Source organism: Pseudophryne corroboree, chromosome 10 (genome assembly GCF_028390025.1).
Source record: "Pseudophryne corroboree isolate aPseCor3 chromosome 10, aPseCor3.hap2, whole genome shotgun sequence".
Lineage (NCBI taxonomy): Eukaryota > Metazoa > Chordata > Amphibia > Anura > Myobatrachidae > Pseudophryne > Pseudophryne corroboree.
In genome coordinates, this window is record NC_086453.1 from 380,703,453 (window position 1) to 380,727,623 (window position 24,171).

Below are 24,171 nucleotides of genomic sequence, written 5' to 3' on the forward strand. Positions count from 1 at the left end.
CGTGATAAATGTTCCTCTCTTGCGCCACCTCCTGGCCATTGTAGTGAAGTTCAGGCTTGTGTTAGACGTGCTCTAGGTTAGTTGTCTGTCCTTTTCAGTTTTTGTACTTCTCTGATTGCTGAAGAATGATAAAACCCACTTATAGGGGCCGATTTAATAAAGGGAAACGGCCACCGGGGCGGCTTCATGCATCACCTCAAGGAGCGCTGATTCTACTCACAGCCTATGGAGGTGACGGCAGAGTCAGTCTAGGAGCACAATGTGACTAGGACGCACCAGGAGACTGAGCTGAGTAATGTGATATGTGACACCTGTATACTATGTGTGACTGAGGCTGTATACGGAGCACAATGTGACTAGGATGCACCAGGAGACTGAGCTGAGTAATGTGATATGTGACACCTGTATACTATGTGTGACTGAGGCTGTATACGGAGCACAATGTGACTAGGATGCACCAGGAGACTGCGCTGAGTAATGTGATATGTGACACCTGTATACTGTGTGTGACTGAGGCTGTATACGGAGCACAATGTGACTAGGACGCACCAGGAGACTGCGCTGAGTAATGTGATATGTGACACCTGTATACTGTGTGTGACTGAGGCTGTATACGGAGCACAATGTGACTAGGACGCACCAGGAGACTGCGCTGAGTAATGTGATATGACACCTGTATACTATGTGTGACTGAGGCTGTATACGGAGCACAATGTGACTAGGATGCACCAGGAGACAGCGCTGAGTAATGTGATATATGACACCTGTATACTGTGTGTGACTGAGGCTGTTTACGGAGCACAATGTGACTAGGACGCACCAGGAGACAGCGCTGAGTAATGTGATATATGACACCTGTATACTGTGTGTGACTGAGGCTGTTTACGGAGCACAATGTGACTAGGACGCACCAGGAGACTGCGCTGAGTAATGTGATATATGACACCTGTATACTGTGTGTGACTGAGGCTGTATACGGAGCACAATGTGACTAGGACGCACTAGGAGACTGCGCTGAGTAATGTGATATGACACCTGTATACTATGTGTGACTGAGGCTGTATACAGAGTACAATGTGACTAGGACGCACCAGGAGACTGCGCTGAGTAATGTGATATATGACAGCTGTATACTGTGTGTGACTGAGGCTGTATACGGAGCACAATGTGACTAGGACGCACCAGGAGACTGCGCTGAGTAATGTGATATATGACAGCTGTATACTGTGTGTGACTGAGGCTGTATGCGGAGCACAATGTGACTAGGACGCACCAGGAGACTGCGCTGAGTAATGTGATATATGACACCTCTATACTGTGTGTGACTGATACTGTATACGGAGCACAATGTGACTAGGACGCACTAGGAGACTGCGCTGAGTAATGTGATATGACACCTGTATACTATGTGTGACTGAGGCTGTATACAGAGTACAATGTGACTAGGACGCACCAGGAGACTGCGCTGAGTAATGTGATATATGACAGCTGTATACTGTGTGTGACTGAGGCTGTATACGGAGCACAATGTGACTAGGACGCACCAGGAGACTGCGCTGAGTAATGTGATATATGACAGCTGTATACTGTGTGTGACTGAGGCTGTATGCGGAGCACAATGTGACTAGGACGCACCAGGAGACTGCGCTGAGTAATGTGATATATGACACCTCTATACTGTGTGTGACTGATACTGTATACGGAGCACAATGTGACTAGGACGCACCAGGAGACTGAGCTGAGTAATGTGATATGACACCTGTATACTGTGTGTGACCGAGGCTGTATATGGAGCACAATGTGACTAGGATGCACAATGTGACTAGGATGCACCAGGAGACTGCGCTGAGTAATGTGATATATGACACCTGTATACTGTGTGTGACTGAGGCTGTATACGGAGCACAATGTGACTAGGACGCACCAGGAGACTGCGCTGAGTAATGTGATATATGACACCTGTATACTATGTGTGACTGAGGCTGTATACGGAGCACAATGTGACTAGGACGCACCAGGAGACTGCGCTGAGTAATGTGATATATGACACCTGTATACTGTGTGTGACTGAGGCTGTATACGGAGCACAATGTGACTAGGACGCACCAGGAGACTGCGCTGAGTAATGTGATATATGACACCTGTATACTGTGTGTGACTGAGGCTTTCCATTAAGTGCTTTGTGTTCTAGTCTTGGGCTAAGATAGAAACCAATGTTGTTGTCTGAAAGTACAAAGTGTTGTGAGCAAACAAGGGTGTGTGTGTGTGTGTGTGTAATAATGACTGATACTGAAGTGTGAATGGAACAGCCCATGAGTGAGGAGAATGCCTTAAACCGGGTACGCACTGGCCGATATTGTCCCGATATGTCTTAGGCCGATTCGGAGCGACAATTGGGCAGATCACTCGGTGTGTATGCCCGGTATGCAGGTCCCTGCAGTCAGAAGCGATGTCGCCGAGTTTGATGTGCCTGCAGTCAGTAGCAATGTCGCCGGGTTTGATGTGCCTGCAGTCAGTAGCGATGTCGCCGGATTTGATGTGCTGCAGATCAGTCTCAGCGACCGCGGCATGTGTGGTGAAGGAAGAAGTGATTTATGTCCCTACGACCTTCATTACATTGTTCAGTGTGTACCCAGGATCGGATATATCGGCTGGGGTCACATCGTCCCAGTGTGTACCCAGCTTTAGGGCTCAATGTGTTACAGCGGGAAATGACTGTAAATCGCACGCCACATGCTTACATTCACCATGTTCTCTGCGTATACAGACCACACAAAGCTGCATGCGGAGGCTCGGAGCGTGTCCAGCAACACCACGCACAGAGAAGACCGCAACTCGTCCCATTCCTCAGCCTGCCAGGTGGACACAACCACCGCCTTCCTGGACTCTCCACCGGGCTGGAAAGGTGAGCAGCACTCGTCCATCTCCTCCACCATCAGCAGGTCCTGCAAAGGAAAAACCCAATACGCACAAATGAGTACATTTACTCTATATACAGACATAGGGCACTACACCCCCAACATACAGACATAGGGCACTACACCCCCAACATACAGACATAGGGCACTACACCCCCCAACATACAGACATAGGGCGCTACACCCCCCAACATACAGACATAGGGCGCTACACCCCCCAACATACAGACATAGGGCACTACACCCCCCCAACATACAGACATAGGGCGCTACACCCCCCCAACATACAGACATAGGGCACTACACCCCCCCAACATACAGACATAGGGCACTACACCCCCAACATACAGACATAGGGCGCTACACCCCCCCAACATACAGACATAGGGCACTACACCCCCCCAACATACAGACATAGGGCACTACACCCCCCCAACATACAGACATAGGGCGCTACACCCCCCCAACATACAGACATAGGGCGCTACACCCCCCAACATACAGACATAGGGCGCTACACCCCCCAACATACAGACATAGGGCGCTACACCCCCCAACATACAGACATAGGGCGCTACACCCCCCAACATACAGACATAGGGCGCTACACCCCCCAACATAGACATAGGGCGCTACACCTCCCAACATAGACATAGGGCGCTACACCCCCCAACATACAGGCATAGGGCGCTACACCCCCCAACATACAGGCATAGGGCGCTACACACCCCCAACATACCGACATAGGGCGCTACACCCCCCAACATACCGACATAGGGCGCTACACCCCCCAACATACCGACATAGGGCGCTACACCCCCCAACATACAGGCATATGGCGCTACACCCCCCAACATACAGACATAGGGCGCTTCCCCCCCCCCTCCCCCACAACATACAGACATGGGGCGCTACCCCCCCCCCTCCCCCACAACATACAGACATGGGGTGCTACATCCCCCACAACATACAGACATGGGGTGCTACCCCCCCCCACAACATACAGACATGGGGTGCTACCCCCCCCCACAACATAGACATAGGGCGCTTCACCCCCCAACAAACAGACATAGGGCGCTACCCCCACCCTCCCCCACAACATACAGACATAGGGCGCTACACCCCCCAACATACCGACATAGGGCGCTACACCCCCCAACATACAGGCATAGGGCGCTACACCCCCCAACATACAGGCATAGGGCGCTACACCCCCCAACATACAGGCATAGGGCGCTACACCCCCAACATACCGACATAGGGCGCTACACACCCCCAACATACCGACATAGGGCGCTACACCCCCTAACATACCGACATAGGGCGCTACACCCCCCAACATACAGGCATAGGGCGCTACACCCCCCAACATACAGGCATATGGCGCTACACCCCCCAACATACAGAAATAGGGCGCTACACCCCCCAACATACAGACATAGGGCGCTACACCCCCCAACATACAGACATAGGGCGCTACACCCCCCAACATACAGACATAGGGCGCTACACCCCCCAACATTCAGACATAGGGCACTACACCCCCCAACATAGACATAGGGCGCTACACCCCCCAACATACAGACATAGGGCGCTACACCCCCCAACATACAGACATAGGGCGCTTCACCCCCCAACATACAGACATAGGGCGCTACCACCCCCCCTCCCCCACAACATACAGACATAGGGCGCTACATCCCCCACAACATACAGACATGGGGCGCTACATCCCCCACAACATACAGACATGGGGCGCTACATCCCCCACAACATAGACATGGGGTGCTACATCCCCCACAACATACAGACATGGGGCGCTACATCCCCCACAACATACAGACATGGGGCGCTACATCCCCCACAACATACAGACATGGGGTGCTACATCCCCCACAACATACAGACATGGGGTGCTACATCCCCCACAACATACAGACATGGGGTGCTACATCCCCCACAACATACAGACATGGGGTGCTACATCCCCCACAACATACAGACATGGGGTGCTACCCCCCCCCCCCCCCCCCACATAGACATAGGGCGCTACACCCCCCCCCCCCCCCCCCCCCAAAAAAAAAAAACACCACATGCAGATATGGGGCGCTACACCCCCTTTCCCTAACATGCAGACATGGGGTGCTACACCCCCTTCCCCCCCCCCCCAACATGCAGACATGGGGTGCTACACCCCCTCCCCCCACATGCAGACATGGGGTGCTACACCCCCCCCCCCCCACCATGCAGACATGGGGTGCTACACCCCCCAACATGCAGACATGGGGCGCTACACCCCCTCCCCGCCCCCCTTCCCCCAACATGCAGACATGGGGTGCTACCCCCCCCCACACTTGCAGACATGGGGTGCTACCCCCCCCACTTGCAGACATGGGGTGCCACACTCCCATCCCCCCCCCCCCCCCCAAACATGCGGACATGGGAGGCTATTCCCCCCCCCCCCCCCCCAAACATGCAGATATGGGGCGCTACACCCCCTTCCCCCAACATGCAGACATGGGGTGCTACACCCCCTTCCCCCAACATGCAGACATGGGGTGATACACTCCCTCCCCCTCCCCCCCAACATGCAGACATGGGGCGCTACACCCCTCCCCCCCAACATGCAGACATGGGGCGCTACAACCCCTCCCCGCCCCCCTTCCCCCAACATGCAGACATGGGGCGCTACAACCCCTTCCCCCAACATGCAGACATGGGCGCTACACCCCCTCTCCGCCCCCCTTCCCCCAACATGCAGACATGGGGTGCTACACCACCTCCCCCCTTCCCCCCCTCAACATGCAGACATGGGGTGCTACCCCCCCACTTGCAGACATGGGGTGCCACACTCCCATCCCCCCCAAACATGCGGACATGGGGTGCTACTCTCCCCCCCCCCCCCCCCCAAACATGCAGATATGGAGTGCTACACCCCCTTCCCCCAACATGCAGACATGGGGTGCTACACCCCTCCCCCCCCCCCCGACATTCACACGTGGGGTGCTACACCCCATCCCCCCCTCCCCCGACATGCAGACGTGGGGTGCTACACCCCCCCCTTCCCCAAACATGCAGACATGGGGCGCTACCCCCCCCCCCCCTCCCCCCCTTCCCCAAACATGCAGACATGGGGCGCTACACCCACAAAATTTTCTGAATATTTGACCCTGGATTTCTTGGACTACTAATCACTATGAACTGTTATAACTTCATCCACTTCTGAGCTTAGATCCCCGGTTACTGTATGTGATGATTGTGGCTTTCTATTCTGATCTATGTTACATGTATGGGAGCCTCTGGCTGTGTTTTATTGCGGGGGAGGAGGGTGCGGTTGTCCACTTTCCATACAGCACATAGCCTGCTGCTGTGTTTCCAGGAGGGTGGCACTAGAAGTGGCCAAATACATTGCTTGTCCATTTGTTTTTTTTAATTATCCCCTCCCCCATATGCCAGGAGATCAGAACCACAAATCTTTGTTTCTCTTAGTCCTAGAGGATGCTGGGGACTCCAAAAGGACCATGGGGTATAGACGGGATCCGCAGGAGCTTGGGCACACTGAAAAGACTTAATCTGGGTGTGAACTGGCTCCTCCCTCTATGCCCCTCCTCCAGACCTCAGTTAGATTCTGTGCCCAGGAGTGACTGGGTGCACACTAGGGGAGCTCTACTGAGTTTCTCTGAAAGACTTTATTGTTAGGTTTTTTTATTTTCAGGGAGACCTGCTGGCTACAGGCTCCCTGCATCGTGGGAGTGAGGGGAGAGAAGTCAGACCTATTTCTTCTTAGTTAAGGGCTCTGCTTCTCGGCTACTGGACACCATTAGCTCCAGAGGGTTCGATCACTTGGTGCACCTAGCTGCTTGTTCCCGGAGCCACGCCGTCACCCCCCCTCACAGAAGCCAGAAGAAAGAAGCCGGGTGAGTATGAGAAGATCAGAAGACTTCAGGACGGCAGAAGACTTCAGTAAAGGTACAGCACAGCGGTAACGCTGTGCTCCATGCTCCCACACACACATCACCAACGGTAGTTACAGGGTGCAGGGCGCTGGGGAAGGCGCCCTGGGCAGCATGTTACGGAGGTCGGGGACCGGCAGAAGGCTTTCGGTGCCTCGGCAAAGTTTCTTAAACCCCCGCCGGCATCTTTTTCATTTTCAAATTTGGCGGGCCGAAGCGCGCCGGGAAGGGGGCGGAGCTTCGTCCCGCTGCTCACAGGCGCCATCTTCTCCTTCAACACGCGGCTGAAGGAGACGCTACCCGGACCTCCACATTCCTCTCACAAGTAACGGGGAGATATTCAGAAGGGGGGGGCCGTAGTGTGGTGCTTCTTATTATAAATTAAGCAGCGCTGGGTACATATATCTTTTGTCGGGATATATGGGCGCTGGGGTGTGAGGTGGCATACTCCCTCTGTGTCCTCCATCTGGGCTTCATTGTGGGCCTGTCACCTAGCTGGGACGTTCTGTGTGTCGGTACTACGTGTCGGCATGTCTGAGGCTGAATGTTATTCACCAGAGGAGGTTATTGGGGGAGCGGATGCGGGGCTAGATTTGGGACTGTCGACGCAGCCGACACCTGATTTACTCGCATTGCTCAGTACGATAAATTCGAATGTAGCTTCTTTATCAAAGAGGTTGGATAAAGGCCAGTACTCACGGCCCGATGCTCGAGAGATGTGTGCTGAGCGAACCGCTCAGCACACATCTCTCCCGGCGCTCAGCACAGCGCGATCTGTGCTGAGCGTGCGGGGGGGCCGCTCACTTCACCCAGCGGGTGAAGTGAGCGACCCGCTAGATTGGCCTGCATGCAGGCCAATCTAGCAGCAGCGATAGCGATGCGCGGGGCTGCGCATCGCTATCGCTGTTAGGGCTACACACGGAGCGATCTTGCTGAAAATCTAAGCAATCTAGTCAGATTGCTTAGATTATCGCTCCGTGTGTACCCCCCTTAAGTCTGAGTCACAGACACAGGTGTGGAAAAAGTCCATGGAAGAGGCTTTGTCTCAGGTACAGACCCCATCCGGGTCGCAAAAGAGGCCATTTACTCAAGTGGTAGATACGGATACCGACACAGACTCTGATTCCGAGGACGATTTCACTGAGGCTCCTTTACATCCACGATTAGTTAAGAGTATTCAGTACATGATTGTGGCTATAAAAGATGTTTTACACATTTCTGATGAACCTGCGGTACAGGAAACAAGGATTTGCTTGTTTAAGGGAAAAAAGCCTGAGGTGAAGTTTCCCCCCTCTCATGAAATGAATACTCTTTGTGAAAAGGCTTGGGAGTCGCCGGACAAGAGGTGGCAGATTCCCAAGAGGATTTACATGGCATATCCGTTCCCCTCGGATGAGAGGGAAAAATGGGAGATGTCTCCAAATGTTGACAAAGCTCTATCTCGCTTGTCTAAGAAAGTGGCACTTCGTCTCCTGACACGGCAGCTCTCAAGGATCCGGCGGATCGCAAGCTGGAGACATCTCTGAAGTCCATTTTCGCTAATTCGGGTGCATTGCTCAGACCTGCTGTGGCGTCTGTATGGGACGCTGCAGATTACCTGAAGGATGCGGCGAGGGATGTCTGTCTCTTGGGATCAAGAGCCAATGCCATGTCGATATCGGCCAGGAGGGCGTTGTGGATCCATCAATGGAATGCTGATGCCGACTCCAAGAGAGCTATGGAAGCGTTACCCTTCAAAGGTACTGTCTTGTTTGGGGACGGCTTGGCTGACCTGGTCTCGACCGCGACGGCGTGTAAGTCCTCTTTTCTTCCTTATGTTCCCACACAACAGAAAAAGGCACCACATCAGCAGATGCAGTCCTTTCGTCACAATAAATACAGGCGTGGAAAAGGTTCGTCCTTCCTCGCTTCAAAAGGTAGAGGAAGGGGAGGGATACCACCTGCAGTGTCAGGCGCCCAGGACCAAAAGTCCTCCGCTGCCTCTACCAAGTCCACCACATGACGCTGGGGCTTCCCTGGGGGAGTCCGGACCGGTGGGGGGCCGTCTACTAATATTCAGTCAGGTCTGGATTCAATCTGACCTGGATCCTTGGGTCCTAGAGATTGTGTCTCAGGGATACAAGCTGGAGTTTCGGAAGATACCCCCTCACCGGTTCTTCATTTCAGCGTTACCAGTAGCTCTTCCGGACAGGGAGGTGGTGCTGGCAGCGATACAAAAATTGTGTCTACAGAGGGTCATTGTTCCCGTTCCCTCGTCCCAATGGGGGGAGGGGTTCTACTCGAGCCTCTTTGTTGTGCCGAAACCGGACGGTTCGGTCAGACCAATTCTAAATCTAAAATCCCTCAATCCATACTTGAAAGTTTTCAAGTTCAAGATGGAATCTCTTCGAGCGGTAATTGCCAGCCTGGAAGGGGGGGGATTTTATGGCGTCAGTCGACATAAAGGATGCCTACTTACATGTCCCGATATGTCCTTCACATCAGGCCTTCCTCGGGTTTGCGATACAGGGTTCTCATTACCAATTTCAGACGTTGCCGTTTGGGCTTTCCACGGCTCCGATGATTTTCACCAAAGTCATGGCGGAAATGATGGTTCTCCTTCGCAAACAAGGGGTTATAATTATCCCGTACTTGGACGATCTCCTGATACAGGCGAGGTCCAAGGAACGGTTGCTGAGAAGTGTAAATTTGTCACTGTCGGTTCTGCGACAGCACGGTCGGGTACTCAATTTGCCAAAATCTCAGTTGATTCCGACCACTCGGCTGCCTTTTCTGGGCATGATTCTGGACACGGATTTACAGAAAGTATTTCTTCCAGAAGAAAAAGCTCTGGAACTGCAGACGATGGTCAGGGAACTTCTGAGGCCGACGAGTGTGTCGATCCATCACTGTACTCAGGTTCTGGGGAAAATGATTGCGGCGTACGAAGCCATTCCATTTGGCAGGTTTCATGCCCGGGTGTTTCAGTGGGACTTGCTGAGCAAATGGTCCGGGTCTCACCTGCACATGCACCGGAAGATAAGTCTATCTCCCAGAGCCAGAATTTCTCTCCTGTGGTGCTACAAAGTCCTCACCTCCTAGGGGGACGCCGGTTTGGTATCCAGGATTGGGTACTTCTGACAGATGCAAGTCTCTGGGGCTGGGGCGTAGTCACCCAAGGAAGGAACTTTCGGTGGAAATGGTCGCTCCAGGAAGCTTGTCTCCACATAAATGTTCTCGAGTTAAGAGCCATTTACAACGGCCTGCTGCAAGCAAGAAGCCTTCTTCAGGGTCGACCTGTCCTGGTACAGTCAGACCACATCACAGCAGTGGCACATATAAACCGTCAAGGCGGAAAAAGGAGCAGAGCGGCAATGGCGGAGGCCACAAGAATCCTTCGCTGGGCGGAACAACACGTGAGCGCCCTGTCAGCAGTCTTCCTACCGGGAGTGGACAACTGGGAAGCAGATTTCCTCAGCAGACACGATCTCCATCCGGGAGAGTGGGCTCTTCACCAAGAGGTATTTGCAGAAGTGACAAAACGTTGGGGAATTCCGTTGATCGACATGATGGCGTCTCGTCAAGAAGCTCCCGAGGTATTGTTCCAGGTCAAGGGACCCCCAAGCCAGTGCAGTGGACGCCCTGGTGTGTCCGTGGGTGTTCCAGTCGGTGTATGTGTTCCCTCCACTTCCTCTCATTCCAAAGGTACTGGGGATCATTCGACGAGCAAGGGTTCAGGCGATTCTCATCGTTCCAGATTGGCCAAGAAGGGCCTGGCACCCGGATCTTCAGGAATTACTGGTGGAAGATCCTTGGCCGCTTCCTCTAAGAGAGGACCTGTTGTTGCAGGGTCCATGCGTGTTTCCAGACATACCGCGGCTGCGTTTGACGGCATGGAGGTTGAGCGCCAGATCTTAGCTCGTAAGGGTATCCCCAGGGAGGTCATTCCAACTCTCATTAAGGCTAGGAAGGAGGTTACGGCGAAACATTATCACCGTATTTGGAGAAGGTATGTTTCCTGGTGAGTCTAAAAGGGCTCCTGTGGAAGATTTTCACTTGGGGCGCTTTCTCTACTTTTTACAGGCGGGAGTAGACGCAGGCCTGAAATTAGGTTCCATCAAAGTGCAGATTTCGGCTTTGTCTATTTTCTTTCAAAAAGAATTAGCTGCCCTCCTAGAGGTTCAGACTTTTGTGAAAGGAGTAATGCATATCAATCCACCGTTTGTGCCTCCTGTAGCTCCATGGGAGCTTGATGTCGTCTTACGGTTTCTCATGTCTTCCTGGTTTGAACCTTTGTGTAAGGTTGAATTGAAATTTCTCACTTGGAAGGTAGTTATGCTGTTGGCGCTGGCGTCTGCCAGGCGGGTGTCAGAGTTGGCAGCCTTATCTCATAAGAGCCCGTACTTGATTTTTCATTCGGATAGGGCGGAATTGAGGACTCGTCAACAATTTCTGCCGAAGGTGGTTTCTTCATTTCACATTAACCAACCTATTGTGGTCCCGGTGGCTACGGAGGCTGTGGCGATTCCAAAATCTCTGGATGTTGTAAGAGCGTTGAAGATCTACGTCACTAGGACAGCTGTTGCCAGGAAAACGGAGGCGCTGTTTGTCCTGTACGCTTCCAACAAGATTGGTCATCCTGCTTCCAAGCAGACCATTGCACGCTGGATTTGTAGTACGATTCAGCAGGCTCATTCTTCGGCCGGACTACCGGTGCCGAAGTCAGTAAAAGCCCATTCTACCAGAAAAGTGGGCTCATCTTGGGCGGCTGCCCTCGGCGTTACAGCTTTGCCGAGCGGCTACTTGGTCGGGTTCAAACACTTTTGCTAAGTTCTATAAGTTTAATACCCTGGCTGATGAGGACCTTGCGTTTGCTCAGTCAGTGCTGCAGAGTCGTCCGCACTCTCCCGCCTGTTCTGGAGCTTTGGTATAAACCCCATGGTCCTTTTGGAGTGCCCAGCATCCTCTAGGACGTAAGAGAAAATAGGATTTTGGTACTTGCCAATAAATCCTTTTCTCCTAGTCCGTAGAGGATGCTGGGCGCCCATCCCAGTGCGGACTGTTACTTGCAGTGTTTTCTTGCTAGTTAAATTAGTTTATACACGGGTTGTGTATTTCTTGTTTCAGCTTGTTGCTGTTGTTAATTCATACGGTTATCTGGTTTAATGTTACTCCTGGTTGTACGGTATGTTTGTTGTGTGGGCTGGTATGTTGGTAGCCCTTAGTTTAAACAAAAATCTTTCCTCGAAATGTCCGTCTCTCCTGGGCACACTTCCTATAACTGAGGTCTGGAGGAGGGGCATAGAGGGAGGAGCCAGTTCACACCCAGATTGAGTCTTTTCAGTGTAATTCTGCGGATCCCGTCTATACCCCATGGTCTTTTTGGAGTCCCCAGCATCCTCTACGGACTAGGAGAAAAGGATTTATCGGTAAGTACCAAAATCCTATTTTCTGTCGCTCCCTTTAGGAATGGCAGCCATACTTACATCATGGCGGACAGCTGTTTTCATGTTTGTAGGCGTTTACACAAATGCAGATATCTCAGGAATTGGAGGTGGTAGAGTCTTAAGGTGCATACACACGGAGAGATTTTGGCTATGAGAGATTTTGACTAACTTTTCCCTTGAACTGGCAGTAGGAGATTTTGACTAACTTTACCAGAGATTTTGTCTAACTATGCAAGAGATTTTGGCTATGGGAGATTTTGACTATCTCATTTAAATAAGGGGATGAGTGTCATATATAGGACGATTTTACAGGGTGGCTGGTATTTAAATAGCTGAAAGTTAAAAAAAAAATTTGCGTGGGGTCCCCCCTCCTATGTAAAACCAGCCTCGGGCTCTTTGAGCCAGTCCTGGTTGTTAAAATACAGAGGGAAAAATGAGTAGGGTTCCCCCATATTTAGACAACCAGCACCGGGCTCTGCGTCCGGTCCTGGTTTAAAAAATACGGGGGACAAAAGACATAGGGGTCCCCCGTATTTTCCAAACCAGCACCGGGCTCCACTAGCCAGGGAGATAATGCCACAGCCGGGGGACACGTTTATATTGGTCCCTGCGGCCGTGCCATTACCCCCCCAACTAGTCACCCCTGGCCGGGGTACACTGGAGGAGTGAGGACCCCTTAAATCAAGGAGTCCCCCCCCCCCCCCCCCCCCCTCCAGCCACCCAAGGGCCAGGGGTGAAGCCCGAGGCTGTCCCCCCCATCCGTGGCCCGGTGGATGGGAGGCTGATAGCCTTTCAATAGTAATATTGTTCTTTACAGGAGGCCTACAGGTCCCAGCAAGCCTGCCCCAGCATGTTGGCACTTGGAGAACCACAAGTGCCAGCATGCCCGGACATAAAGGGCCCGCTGGCACCTGTAGTCCACCTGTAAAGAAAATATAAAAAAAAAAACACAACACATTCTTTTAAAAATCCTTTATTAAACTGGGTCTTCACCTGGGGGCGGCAGCCTTTAAGCTCTTTTGCATGGCCGCCGCCTTCCCAGGGCTTCCGGCGTCTTCACCTGGGGGGGCGCCACCTCCCCAGGGCTTCTGTGGTCTTGCTCCGGCATCTTCACCTGGTGGGCGGCGGCTGCTAAGCTCTTTTGCATAGCCGCCGCCCATCCAGGACTTCCACGGCGTCTTCAGGAGCTCTTCTCCGCTCCTCCTCCGCCGTCGGACTGACAGCCGCTGCCTCGCGCTGACTTATATAAGTCAGCGGGAGGGGGCGGGGCGATGACGCGGCGAGCCGTGATTGGCTCGCGGCGGCCATCTTGAATTTCAAAAATGACGCTGAGGCGCCATTTTTGAAACTGGTACCGCTCCGCTGCCAAACTCTGCAATAGAAAGGTAAATTTCCCCCGCCCGCACCGCTGCCGCAACCCGCCGCCGCCCGCACCGCCCACACCGCAACCCGCCGTCGCCCACACCGCCACCGCAACCCGCCGCCGCCCGCACCGCCGCCACAACCCGCCGCCGCCCGCACCACCGCCGCCTGCACATCGCTATCGCTGGGCAAAATCGCTGGCCTCTTAAAGTGTAGCGATTTTGCCTAACTTTTGCAGCGACATAGTCAAAATTGACTTGCCTGCACTGACTATTTTTCCCAGCGATAGCGACCTAGCGGGGACGCGCATCGCTATCGCTGGCTGTGTACACACGGAGCGATCTGCACTAACTTTCTGAGCGATTTTGACTATATAGTCAAAATCGCTCAGTTATATCGCTCCGTGTGTATGCACCTTTAGGACCGAGTTCTCGGCAGCCTCTGGGCTTCTGGTCAGCACATTGATTACCGTATCTCACTTGTTAATGACTGGTCTCTGTTAGCACAAAATACCTGCGAAATCTGCACGTTTCTGGTCCGATGCCGCTATCGTAGCTTGGAGAGAGGATGTCTGCTCTCGGGTTTTGTGTAGGAGGTACGTACAGTACGTGTACACTAGTAGCGTGTGTTAAATAGCCTGAGCGTTCTGTCCATCTTTGGTATAAGACGTCGCAAATTAAGTTTCGTTCAATATTGTATCTAGATTTAATTTTAGGTTCAGTCTCAAACATGAGTTTTCACAGCTGTTTAGTGTCGTATAGACGTTGACTTAAATATTTTTATTTTCCTATGTTGCCATCCTGAGATATATAAGCCTGAAATAGGTACAATTTGGGGAAAACATCATTTTCAAAGTCTCGTAAAAAAATGTATAGTAACTTTTATTGCAACAGTTACTAGTGTGTAGGTACAGTATATACTTCCCGCTGATTCCTGAGACCTGATGTATGTCTAAGCTGAGATAATGGCGCCCTGAAAAGTCTTCTTTTCCAGCTTTTCAGCCATGAAAACGTGAGATAAGGTAATGAACGTGTGACTACGCTATAGCCCAGACCGTGCGGAGAACAATGTGTCCCAGTGCTCTACCACCTCCCAGTCCTGAGACCATTGCTTTTGTGTAATCGCCTACAAAGATGAAAATCACCGCCCACCGTGAGCTGAGGGTGGCTGCCATTTGTAAAGGAAAGCGAGCGAATGGGAAATATCTGTCGCATTAAAGTATTGGCATATAGTGGTAGACAGAACATGGCATTTAAAAAATAAAAATAGTCAAGCAGCCAGAAAACTAAAAATTGGACGACGTGGCATGGATTGATCCTGGGGTGTGTTAGGCACCGTCCGCAGCCCTATGAGTTAACGGCTTAGTCCTTCAGAATATGTGTCGCCGTACGAGCCGTATCTTGGCGTCAGAATTTGTTGCATGGTTTTGCGTAATTGCTGCTAAGTAAAAATTCCACATTAAGTACTTAGGATGAAGGTGTCTATGTACTAAGCCTTGGAGCTGATTGGCTGGTACTTTATCTCCATCCACTTTATCCAGGTTTAGTACACAGACCTCTAAAGGTGAGAGTTATCACGTTCAGTTCTCGTAGAGCCTTTTTGTGTAGGCAGTAAATGAAAGGAATCCTGTTCTGCTCGGGGTTTCTGACCTAGTTGGTCTTTGATGGCGAACACAGATTGGCGTAAGGGCCTAATTCAGACCTGGTCGCTCCTCTGTGAATTTGCAGAAGTGTGCGATCAGATAGTCGCCGCCCAGACGGAGTGAAAATCCGCCCCGTGCGAGTCTGCGTACGCCGTGCACTTTGCAAACGCCGGTCAGCTGCAAATCCGTTCGTGACTCACTCACCATCGAATGGTTTTCCCAGGACTTACTCCTGCAGCGCGATATGAACAGGCTGAAAACACTTGGGAACGCCAGCGTTTTTTGACACCCCCAAAAAATGTCCGCTTCCTGTCAAGTCACCTTGCGTACGCCTAGCGATCAAAATTTGTGGGGGGGGGGTTGTGGTTTTTTTGTTTGTTTGTTTTTTTTTGTTTGTTTTTTTTGTGCAGTTTGGCCTCGCGCCTGCGCTTTACGATTCCGTACACATGCACAGTCGTTTGATAATCTGCCGCTCTGCAGGTCTGAATTAGGACCTAAAGCTTCTGCAGTTGGCCAATCATCTTACATTTATACCTTTTAAACCTGGAAACATCACACTCACAACCCGGGGTACATTTAGGATGTGATAACGGAGAACAATAGCTTGCAGAGAGATGAATAAGCGGCGACACTTTTATATATACATACATATTGCTATGTGGGTCCACGTTGGTGTAATATTGCGGTGGTACGTTCTGACTGTCCTGTGCTTTCCCTTGCAGGCTGTGGCAGGATGTCTCTAGGCAGCGGCTGCATGGTGTTAAGCGTCACCATGAACCTGGTGTTCATCTCCGCCTACCTGTACCTCGTACTCTCATGACGTCACTGTCCCTCCTCATACCTCGGTGATGCGTCACTTGGTGCTTCTGTATATCATGACACTGCCTGATTACCTGGACAGATTCCTCTGCTGCCAATACCTGGTGCTGCCCCCTGGCTGCTGCACAGGCCCGCACGCCTGCTCCGATATCCGTTTCCGTCTCGTTAGACATGGGACGTTGCTGCAATCCGTTTCCCCTGGGAGCCGCACTCTAATGCTGCGGTGATAACGTTTTAGAATTACAAAGCAAGAGGATGCGATGGAAAAGCAAATTCTGCGGATGTTATTTCTGTCAGACGCAATTCAGTTTTAGTCCTGTTCAGTCACAGCCGTCTCGGACATGCCGCCGCGTTGTCAGCGATTTAAGATGGAGTTTTAGTTTGAAATTTTTATGTTTAAAGTGCGCACTCCCCTCTTCTGTGTACGACGGAGGAGCTCCGATCTCTCATGGTGTCTATTATCTGTTCAGAATTTGTTGTATATATTGTATTGTTCACTGATAAATGGTTATTTTGCAGTGAAATGGACCCACTTGCGTTCATGAATGCGCCTCCGTGTGAAAACCTGTTGCTGTGATTTGCAGATACGTGGGACGCCGGGTGTGGATCATAGGGTCAACAGTCATTAGGTCGACCACTATTGGCCGACAGTGACTAAGTCGACACCTGAAATAGGTCGACAAGAGTTTTTGTTAAAGAAAAATAAAATTGGTGTCATTTTCTTCGCAAAGTGACCGAGAACCCAAATTAGGGCACCATATCCCCTCACGTGGCTCGCTTTACTCGTCATGCTTCGGGCACAGGTTACTATTCCCAATCGTAGTCCACGTGGATCATAAAGTATGAAAAAAATTAAAAAAATGAAAAAAAAGTAAAAGGTTTAAAAACTCATGTTGACCTTTTCATGCTTTGACCTTTGCCATGTCGGCTAATAGTGGTCGGCCTAAGTGATGTCATCCTAAAGACCGGATACCGGGCAGCCAGGCAACAAAATTTGTCACTAAAAAAAAGAAAATAGAAAAAAAAATACAATTTTTTAATTTCTTTTTTAAATTGGAAAGTGAAAGTGTGGCATTTATTTGTTTGATCGTTAATTTTTGCTCACTACAATTGGCTGGTTTATGGCACACTAGAACTTGAGTCTGGTCGCAGCGACCCATGTACTATGATCTGTTCATTAAACTATATGGCCGTCTAGGCACATATATGTTCTGCATGCGTACAAGTCGCACCGCCCACTGTTTTTTGCCGCAACCTTCGTCCTTGGTAGAACTGACAAAAACGTTGTGCCTGGGTGACTCAGAAGTCAGGGTAGAAGCTCCCAGCACTCCCATGATTACTCCCCACCCATTGGGATCCTTTCACCCTAGATGTGTCACAGCAGCAGCTGCTTACTACTCCAGATGCGTCGTATGGCACAAGCGCACACCGTGTTTTCAGTTTAAGACGTGCGCAGTCTGCTCAATATTGCTAAATGCATCTGATTTGGGCCCAATGTGTGCATCTTCCAGTGCACGTAACATCTACAAAGGATTGGAGCCAGACGTATCTTCTGTTATGAATGCAAGTAGCGCGTGGTACTGAACGTGGGCAGCAATACGCACGAGATCTGCCCCGTGGGAGGGCTTTCTTAGTAAGGCAGAATATTTTTGGGAGCCGACTCTGCTGGGACAGGATACAGGTCAGAACAGTCTTCCTCTAGATCCCACCGAGAGAGCCACAAACCAGTGAAGAAATAAACTTATGAGGTGATATGTATGGTAGAGAGATAAAGTACCAGCCAATCCTCACATACCAATCCTCACTGCCAGGTCTCACCCCCCAAATTCCAAATCACCCACATGCACTCAGAACCCAGCCAACCTTGTCCCTATCTCCCCTGTCCCCTCCCTTCCTTTCTCCTGTGCACTCTGGAATGCTGGATAAGTCTGCAACAAGCTGTCAACTATCCACGACCTCTTCATCTCCCTCACTTTTAACCTTCTCGCTATCACTGAAACCTGGCTCTCCTCCTCTGACACCACCTCCCCTGCTGCCCTCTCCTACGGAGGCCTCTCCACCCACACGGTCAGACGTGATGGCCTCCAGGGTGGAGGCATGGGCATCCTTCTCTCCCCAAACTGCACCTTTCGTGTCATTTTACCTGAGCCCTCCTTCACCTTCTCCTCCTTTGAGGTCCACACTATCCGCCTCTTCTACTCATTCACCTCCTTGTGGCAGTGATCTACCGCCCCCCTGGCCACTGTTCACCTTTCCTTGACAACTTTTCTGCCTGGCTTCCCCACTTTCTCTCCTCCGACCTCCCCCCTGTCATCCTCTGTGACTTTAACATCCCTATTGACATCACTAATGCTGCTTCCACTAATCTTCTCGCCCTTTCCACCTCCTTTAGACTTTCTCAATGGACCTCCACCCCTACTCACAATCTCGGCCACTCCCTCAACCTCGTCTTCACCCACTGATATGATCTCTCTGATTTCTCTAACTCTTCCTTCCCCCTCTCTGTCCACCATCTGCTTTCTTTCACCCTCTCATCCTCCTTCCCCCCTCTCCACGCACAGACCCACCACCACCATACGCAATCTTGGGTCTCTCAACCCCACTTTCATGTCCTCCCTCGAGACTTTCCTCTCTCCTCTCTCTACTATGACTTGTCCCAACCAGGCAGCCTCCTTCTGTAACTCTTCCCTTATCGCTGCTCTCGACTCTGTGGCGCCCCTCTCCTCTGTCCCCCTCCGCCGCTCCAAACTCCAACCCTGGCACACCAAACTAACACGTTTCTTACAAAAATGCTCACGCTCCGCTGAACGCTCCTGGAGGAAATCTCACGCTCTGCCGGACTTCCTCCATTTCAAGTTTATTCTCTCCTCCTACAGCTCTGCTCTTTCCCTCGCCAAGCAATCCTTTTTCCAAGCACTCATCTCTTCTCAGTCCTCCTGTCCACGCCGTCTCTTTGAAACTTTCAACACTCTCCTTCGCCCCCCTCCTCCTCCCCTCCCATCCTCCCTCGCTGCCACTGACTTCGCCTCCTTCATCTCCAAAATTGAGGACATCCAACACATCTCCCGCCGTCACCCCTCTGCTACCCCCTTCATCCCTACCCTCCATCTATCCCACCCTGTCCTCCTTCCGTCCCACTTCAGAAAAGGAAGTCCACTCCCTCATCTTATCCCCCCCTTCCCCTCCACCTGACCCCTGGACTCCCTTCCCTCCTGTCTTCTCCGCTCCCTTTCTCCCAGTGCCTGCTCCCACCTTGCTCACCTCTTTAACCTGTCCCTCTCTACCGGCACCTTCCCCTCACCATTCAAACATGCTCTGGTCTCACCTATTCTCAAAAAACCCAACCTCGACCCCTCATCACCCACTAACTACCGCCCCATCTCTCTTCTCCCTTTCACCTCCAAATTACTTAAACGACTGGTCTGTAGCCATCTCACAAGCTACCTCTCTGACAACTCCATCCTCGATCCACTACAATCTGGCTTTCACCCACTCCACTCAACTGAGACTGCCCTGTTGAAAGTCACCAATGACCTACTTTTTGGCCAAATCCAGGGGCCACTTCTCTCTGCTCATCCTTCTGGACCTCTCTGCTGCCTTTGCCACCGTGGATCATCCTCTCCTCCTCCGCACACTCCAAAACGTTGGCCTCTCTAGCACTGTTCTTGACTGGTTTTCTTCTTACCTCACTAACCGCTCCTTCTCTGTGTCTGCCTCTGGCACCACCTCACACCCTTCCATCCTTCCTGTTGGTGTCCATCAGGGTTCTGTCCTCGGCCCCCTTCTGTTCTCCCTGTACACCTCTTCCCTGGGTGCGCTCATTAACTCCTTTGGCCTTCAATACCACCTCTATGCTGATGACACACAACTCTACCTCTCCTCCTCTCCTGATCTGTCCTCCTCTGTCCTCTCTCAGGTTTCCGGCTGCCTCTCCGCCATCTCCTCCTGTATGTCTGAGTGCTCTCTGAAGCTCAACATGGAAAAAACTGAACTCCTCATCCCCCCCCCCCCCCCCCCCCCCCCCCATCCAGAGCAACACCCCCAACCAATATCTCTATCATTGTTGACAACACCACCATCTCCCCTGTTCTCCAACTCCGCTGCCTGGGTGTCACTCTTGACTCCTCCCTCTCCTTTGCACCCCATATCCATGCTCTGGCACAATCCTGTCGGTTCCAGCTACGCAACATTGCTCGCATCAGGCCATTTCTCTCCCAGAGTGCAACTAAACTTATCATCCACTCACTGGTCCTCTCATGACTACTGCAATGTTCTCACTGGCCTCGCTTGCTCCCCTCCAATCTGTCCTGAACTCCATAGCTAGGCTCATCTTCCTCTCCCGCCGCTCCACATCTGCCACTCCCCTTCCACAAAATCTACACTGGCTCCCATTCCCCTACAGAATCCTCTTCACATTCCTCACCCTCATATACAAGGCCATCTCTAATTCCACTGCTCCCTACATCTCCAACCTCCTCTTCCTTCATACTCCCTCCCGCCCCCTACGGTAGACCAATGACCGTCGCCTCCCCACCGCCCTGGTCACTGCTTCCCATGCTCGTGTACATGACTATGCCCGTGCTGCATCCCTTCAGTGGAACGCGCTTCTCCGCTCCATTAGACTCTCCCCAACCTTGCAAAGCTTCAAATGGGCACTAAAAACCCACCTATTCATCAAAGCGTACCCTCCCGATGCATAACCTAGTCCTGAAGCCGTGCCTCCATCCCCCTGACTCATTACGTGAACATCTCCGCTTTGCTTACATACTGCCATCAGGCTACCTCCGGCTTGCCTGCACCTCTTGTCATCTGTCGCCCCTCCCCACTAGATTGTTAGCTCTTCAGAGCTTGTTATCTAAGCCCTCTATCTAAGCCCTCTTCTCCTCACATTTCACTCGCAGCTCTCCCGTACTCAGCGACCATCTTTACCCGCTTTCTCTCCTGCTGGTAAAGGTTCATCTCTATCTATGGCCGCCAGCCCCTAGTAATACGATGATAACTTCCTCACTACTTACATCTTAGCTGTATTATGTATGAGAATTGTGGTGCTCCTTGTTACCTGTACTCTATTTCTGTTATTTATTTATTGTAATGCTAAGTATTGTCTCCCTGTACTGTCCTTTGTACGGCGCTGCGTAACACTTGTGGCGCCTTATAAATAAAATGTAATAATAATAATCCGCTCATAGCTGCCATGCTACAGGCTGTTTGAAAAATGACAGGAGCTGATACTTAATCTTTCTCCAAGGCTTGATACCTTTCCCCCCTTATCTATATTTATAAAATGATTAGCGCTGTACATTGGGGGTGGGAGGCTGATGGAAGTATAAAACATACAAGGACATGGAACGGAAGGTAAAGATGATCTAGCAGGTGTGCGGCGTAATGGTAGCAGCTGCTGGCGGGGGACGAGCCTTTGGTGACTGCAGAATGTATTTTTTCACTTTCCAGCCTCTGTAATGGCATACGCCCTTCTGTATGGGCAGCCTGCTTCTGCTACAGATTACTGAGCCCTCGTTTTCCCACGTTGCCACCATATCTTTGTTCAGGCTGCTGATAGAATAATGCACCGCATGGGGTGAACTCCAGTAAATTGCTCCCACCTGGAGTATTCCAAAATATGTGGCTATACTACCCAACCGCAGTGTTAACACGAGATTTAGTTTTACTGTTAGGGGAAAAAAACCTTTGCTGCAAGCTGTGTGTGTGCAGATACCTGGGGCCAAATGTAATAGAGTGAGAGGTTCAAAAAGTGAGAGATTTGGTAAGGGTTTTTTCAGGGTTTTTTTAAAGTGGCAATCATTTACACAGCAAGATCAACCTTGTTTTGCAGTGTAAATGATTGCCACTTTAAAAAAAAAACTGTGAAACTTTACCAAATCTCTCACTTTCTGAAACTCTCACTCTTACATTTGGCCTCTGATGTGTGAAATTCCACAAGGTGTAACTATTGCTGTAAGGATTACTTGCAAACTGGAAACATGGAGCTCTTCTGCCCGATTCATGGTACCGGGAAGTTACCATAAATTCGCTGCCACTGCAGGACAACCCTCTTTGTTAATGTAACACTGCAGGACAACCCTCTTCGTTAATGTAACACTGCAGGACAACCCTCTTCGTTAATGTAACACTGCAGGGCAACCCTCTTCGTTAATGTAACACTGCAGGGCAACCCTCTTCGTTAATGTAACACTGCAGGGCAACCCTCTTCGTTAATGTAACACTGCAGGGCAACCCTCTTCGTTAATGTAACACTGCAGGGCAACCCTCTTCGTTAATGTAACACTGCAGGGCAACCCTCTTCGTTAATGTAACACTGCAGGGCAACCCTCTTCGTTAATGTAACACTGCAGGACAACCCTCTTCGTTAATGTAACACTGCAGGACAACCCTCTTTGTTAATGTAACACTGCAGGACAACCCTCTTCGTTAATGTAACACTGCAGGACAACCCTCTTTGTTAATGTAACACTGCAGGACAACCCTCTTTGTTAATGTAACACTGCAGGACAACCCTCTTTGTTAATGTAACACTGCAGGACAACCCTCTTTGTTAATGTAACACTGCAGGACAACCCTCTTTGTTAATGTAACACTGCAGGACAACCCTCTTTGTTAATGTAACACTGCAGGACAACCCTCTTTGTTAATGTAACACTGCAGGACAACCCTCTTTGTTAATGTAACACTGCAGGACAACCCTCTTTGTTAATGTAACACTGCAGGACAACCCTCTTTGTTAATGTAACACTGCAGGACAACCCTCTTTGTTAATGTAACACTGCAGGACAACCCTCTTTGTTAATGTAACACTGCAGGACAATCCTCTTTGTTAATGTAACACTGCAGGACAATCATCCTTGTTAATGTAACACTGCAGTACAATAATCCTTGTTATTGTAACACTGCAGGACAACCCTCTTTGTTAATGTAACACTGCAGGACAATCATCCTTGTTAATGTAACACTGCAGGACAATCATCCTTGTTAATGTAACACTGCAGGACAATCATCTTTGTTAATGTAACACTGCAGGACAATCATCCTTGTTAATGTAACACTGCAGTACAATAATCCTTGTTATTGTAACACTGCAGGACAACCCTCTTTGTTAATGTAACACTGCAGTACAATAATCCTTGTTATTGTAACACTGCAGGACAACCCTCTTTGTTAATGTAACACTGCAGGACAATAATCTTCGTTAATGTAACACTGCAGGACCATAATCTTCGTTAATGTAACACTGCAGGACCATCATCCTCGTTAATGTAATCTTCTAAATTCTTCTCCTGACAAGTCGCTGTGTCTTAGATCCTGCGATTACTTTTCCGGTGTGTGGCGGCGGCTATAGGCGTCTGTTGGCCTGTGTCTGCGTATGGCCATTCCTGCAGAAATACAGACCGGCTGCAAAGTGCGTCTCCGCAAATATCGGTGTGTAATGTGACAGGTGCGTCTGCGCCCCAGGTGTCCATTTCTTATGCTTTGTAAGTGTCTCTGTGTTTAATGAAATATTTATGCAAATAGCTGTCATCATTAAGGGGCCTATTCTATAAAAGATGCGATTCAGCATTTTGCAGAAGTCTCACTGCCATATTTATATACTGTATACATACCCGCTGGCACAGACTGCGGGGGCGGCGGCCTATCCTGGCAGTCAGTAAACTGGCATCCGGTGTGCTTTGGCTGATGCCTGTCACAAATGTGAGACTGCTGCATAAGGTTGTAACTTGGTACACCTGATGGATCTGCGGGAAGATGCACTGTGGGAGAAATCTGGAAGAGAACTGCCCGGTGTGAGCAGACATAAAGCCATCCAGGGATGACGCTTTGTTACCAACAGAAGAGAAAAGCTTCTCTATAAACTGCAAACCTGATCTCTGCAAGCCATGGAGTGTTGGGGGGGATTATGATAAATGGGTGGAAATGCAGAGAAGTGGCTGGACCTTTTGTTGCTTTTATAAATAGAAGTTTTGGGGTCTTCTCTCTTGGTCAGAGTAGGGAACATTTGCTAAGCAGATACCATCCAGTACGTGTGCCTAATGCATTGT

The 24,171-nt window shown here is 50.7% G+C and overlaps 1 protein-coding gene across 2 annotated transcripts in view; it reads left to right on the forward strand.

The window, feature by feature from the left end:
- The window catches only part of TMEM201 (transmembrane protein 201), an 84,195-nt gene extending 67,529 nt beyond the window's left edge, over positions 1-16,666 (forward strand). Inside the window, exons 10-11 of one of the 2 annotated variants that reach the window (XR_010188716.1) lie at positions 146-287; positions 2,768-2,854. Coding sequence is in view for 1 of the 2 variants with exons in the window: in XM_063943829.1 (XP_063799899.1) it covers positions 2,768-2,905; positions 16,024-16,121 (236 nt within the window). In the remaining variant the exon portion in view is untranslated. Of the gene's footprint in view, positions 1-145; positions 288-2,767; positions 2,906-16,023 lie in introns of those variants that run through there. The other variant, XM_063943829.1, reaches the window with a different exon arrangement.
- The last annotated feature ends 7,505 nt before the right edge of the window (positions 16,667-24,171 follow it).